The sequence below is a fragment of the Ipomoea nil genome, unplaced genomic scaffold (genome assembly GCF_001879475.1).
Source record: "Ipomoea nil cultivar Tokyo-kokei standard unplaced genomic scaffold, Asagao_1.1 scaffold3087, whole genome shotgun sequence".
NCBI lineage: Eukaryota > Viridiplantae > Streptophyta > Magnoliopsida > Solanales > Convolvulaceae > Ipomoea > Ipomoea nil.
The window spans coordinates 2,691,867-2,696,006 of record NW_017619515.1 but is presented as its reverse complement, the minus strand read 5'-3'; the positions used below and the strand labels follow the sequence as shown (position 1 = coordinate 2,696,006).

Below are 4,140 nucleotides of genomic sequence, written 5' to 3'. Positions count from 1 at the left end.
TTTGAATAGTATACTAAACAGACAACGTTAAATCAAAATTAAATGTTTTTCCATGCTGTAATGTTCATGGAATTCGATCATAATCGAAACAAAATCTGTAATATCACGACTCACTGTCACTGCAAATCACGAAGATTTTCAACCAAGTATTTGTATGCTTGTAAAATACTCCGTATTGTATTACAAATTTACAACTATATATATAATTATAATATTGTGATGTTCAGATAATGCACAGATATATATATACAGAGAGAGAGACAGAGCGACAACCATATATACGGAGAGAGAAAGTGAAAAAGATGGCGACGTGTATCGTTTAGGGGATTTTCGTTGTGATTTTGTTGTTCTCTCTGCTATTTTTATGAGCTTGTGGCCAGCTAAACCTGCAGAGATTTCTCTTTCTGCTTTTTGGGATTTTTGTTTTTTTTTTTGTTTTTTTTTTTGTTTTTGGGCGGAGGAGATGGCGAGGAACGGGGTGTTTTCCCGGCGGCGGACGGCGGAGGAGATGGAGGATTCCGACGAGGTGGTGCTGTCGTCGGAATCTCACGATGTTCATGTTCTCGCCGTCGACGACAGCATCGTCGACCGGAAAGTCATCGAAAAGTTGCTGAAAATTACGTCTTGCAAAGGTTTGGAATGCTTAATGTTAAACTGAGATTTTTGTTTTTGTTTTTCTGTTCAATTTTGAGTGTAATCTGAAACAGAGGGTTTCGTTTTACAGTGACGACAGTGGATAGTGGGAGGAGAGCTCTGCAAATTCTGGGACTGGACGAGGAGAAAACCTCTGTCCAATTCGATGTAAGATTTTTTTTTTTTTTTTTTTAAGGTTGTTTTTCTGAATTGTTTTAGTGTTTGGATTTTAAGGTTTAATTCAATGTTGAAATTCTAGGGTTTGAAGGTGGATCTGATAATCACGGATTATTGTATGCCCGGGATGACTGGCTATGAATTGCTCAAAAAGATTAAGGTCTTTTTTCTACTCTATATTTCGATTTATTTTACTTTTGGCTTGTAAGAAAATTTTAAAATTAATTTAAAAAAACAAACAGAGAATCAATGATCAGAAAATGAAGTTAATTGCAGATGTTTTCATGTTTTGTTTTGTTTTTGTTTTTTTTTTTTCCTGAAAATTTGATTTTGTGAACAGGGTTCATCTTTTAAGGAAATACCAGTGGTGATCATGTCGTCCGAGAATGTTTTGACCCGAATAGACAGGTATTTGTTTTTGCTAATTTCTTCTATTTGTGGGTGTTTTTCCTGAATTGGATCTAATCTGTTTGTGTGCCAATGATTTGCTGACTTTCTTGAATTTGTATCTGCATAAATCATAGTACTTCATTTGAAAATAAGGATCGAGGTAGTTTGAGAATCTCGTGTTAAAACTATTCCCGGGGTGTTTATGCGTTAGTAGAGTTCAATATCTCGACCATCCCGGGGTGTTTATGTGTTAAGAATTTAAGAATCTTGATTGCGTTAAAACCATTCTCGGGATGTTTGTGTTAGAGTTCAAGAATCGGTTAAAACCATTCCCGGGGTGTTTACGGGTTAAGAGTTCAAGAAGCTCATGGTAAAACCATCCCCGGGGCGTTTATGTGTTAAGAGTTCAATAATCTCGTGTTAAAAACCATTCCCGAAGTGTTTATGTTTTTGAATTCAACAATCTCGGGTTAAAACCTCTCCCCGAGTTTAAGCTCGGGAATAAAAGCAAGTTAACTAAAAATTTTGCTTCGAGTTTGGGTTTGGACTTAAACTCTGACGGGGCATAGTGATGCTAACTAAATCTCGAAATGAATTAGGAAAGGGACATGCATCTCTGTTCGTATCATTCTTCATGTGCTTTGAAGATTTGCTTTGTTGTTAGATCGATTAAAAAAATGAATATAAAACGAAATAGCTTTGACTTGGAGATTTATGAATTGAAAGCGGGATACGTTTCAACTAATCTTCCTAGAATGGACTATAACCAATGAACCAGCATCCACTTGCACATTACTTTAATGAACATAAGATACTATAATAATGGAGATCATGCAATATAAAATCATATCCCAAGCATCCCACTGTCTCTTATCAACGAAAGAATCATCATTCTGTCTAATAACACTTCAACTTTAGCCCCCGTAAAACATCCCGAGTTTTGACAAAGCTCGTGTTTCATATGACTTCTTTAAGAAGGATGTCCACGTGTTCGGTCTCAACTGCTTAACTATATATATATATATATATATATATATATGTATGTATGTATGTATATAATGCTCAATAATGTCGAACTTGTCTACCATCTAGGCCCTTTACCTAAAATGTTATTGTTACGGTTACTTTTTGCCTTTACTAGTAGGGGTGGGCAAAAAAGGCGTAACTAAGGATTGATAATCCAACCGACTGAAGTTTTTGATTATTGGTCGGTTATCGATTATGAAGTTGAAAGTTTTTCGATTTATTGGTGTTTTATTGGTCGGTTACGGCTATCTTGATGGTTAGAGTTCGGTGAGCACTTAAACTTAGGTTGTACAACAGCAGGTTATTAGTTATGATTTGTGAAGTTAACAGTTGGTTACGGTTATTAACTGAAATTGACCTTTTGCTATTTAAGGAAATGTTCCTCATAAAACCTTGTTTGTTTGGTCTTAATGCTACAACAGATGTTTGGAAGAAGGGGCTGAAGATTTTCTCTTAAAGCCGGTGAAATTGTCGGACGTTAAACGCTTAAAGAGCTACATGTTTGGCGACGACCGGTTTCATGGCGAAGAAGACGGCGGGACAAACAAGCCGGAATCCCCGCCAGAAATATCCGATGACACATCATCATCGTCATCATCACCGCCATCTCTCTCACTCTCGCCATCACCAACGACATCAATGGATTTGTCTTCATGTCTCTCGCTCTCGCCATCTCCAACAACCTCCTCGCCGCCTTCCACCTCATCTCCATCGTCCCCGAAGGCGTTCTCCTCGTCGCCATCGCCGCCTTCAACCAACTCGTCCCCGCCTCCCTCCCCGGTGGCGCCAGATTCTCCGACGAGAATACTTAAAAGGCACGATGGCGATTAATACTAGGAGAACAGTAGTTTTTTTCTTACCTTTTCCATTTTGTTTTTACAGAGGCAAGCCAATTACCCCCATCTCTGTTCTGCAGTTTTTTGTTGGCTTGTCTTATTTTTTGTTCTTATTGTTCTTCATTTCCCTCAAATCACATGCAATATCTTTAAATGTTCATACTTGTTATACCTTGAGCAAGACTGTTTCTATATTCCATTATTATAATTATAATAATAATAATTATTATTATTAAAATTTTATGATATGTTGCAATGTTTGTGTATGCAAAAATATAATGAATGTTCAATATTAGTACTCAATATATATATGTGTCTGTGTGTGTATATATATTTTTTTAATTAATACTCCGTAGTATATAACTTTTTTTTTAAAGTCATAAAATTTATAGGGTAGAATTGATATTATATTAAAAAATATAGTTGACAAAAGATTTCTGATGAAGTTAACTCTATCTGAAAATCACAAGTTCAATTCAAATACAATTATTATAATTTAATTACAACATGACGATGGACCTAAGTCACCTAACTTATTAATTACTTTCAACATATGATCAGTCCGCAGTGCATAATCGAGCGGTGCACAATTGATTATGCACCGCATGTCAAAATGGCGTAATTATATTGAAATGATTATGTAGTTGTGTCTTAATGAAACTATAGTGTATATAAAATAAAATTAAATAACATTTTTACATATTTGAGTGTATAAATATTGAATGAAACTGTAGTTATATCGAAATGAAACTGTAGTTGTGTTGAAATATTGAAATAAAATTAAATAAATATTTTTACATATTTGAGTGTATAAATATTGGTTACTTCTCCATAAATAACTATTTATTCTCCATACAAGAAAATGTATAACTCTACATGTATTTTGGAAAAGTATGAAATTATATGAGTTTTGAAAATATAAAAAATTCAAACCATTATTTTACGGGGTGAAGTGAAACTTACTTAGCTTATGCTAATTTTTGTCTACATTATGTTTTTGTGTAAAATTATTTATACAGGTGAACATGGATAGGAATTCGGGATGAACAAGTTGAGAAGGAATAAAGTTTTATTATTT

At 34.6% G+C, this 4,140-nt stretch overlaps 1 protein-coding gene across 1 annotated transcript; it reads left to right on the top strand.

Moving 5' to 3' along the window:
* Window positions 1-236: 236 nt before the first annotated feature.
* Window positions 237-3,294, top strand: LOC109166394 (two-component response regulator ARR3-like). Its single transcript, XM_019315375.1, has 5 exons — window positions 237-632; window positions 725-801; window positions 893-970; window positions 1,151-1,218; window positions 2,649-3,294. Exons 1-5 carry the CDS (start codon window positions 365-367, stop codon window positions 3,055-3,057), a joined length of 900 nt encoding a protein of 299 aa, XP_019170920.1. The 5' UTR covers window positions 237-364; the 3' UTR covers window positions 3,058-3,294.
* Window positions 3,295-4,140: the final 846 nt, after the last annotated feature.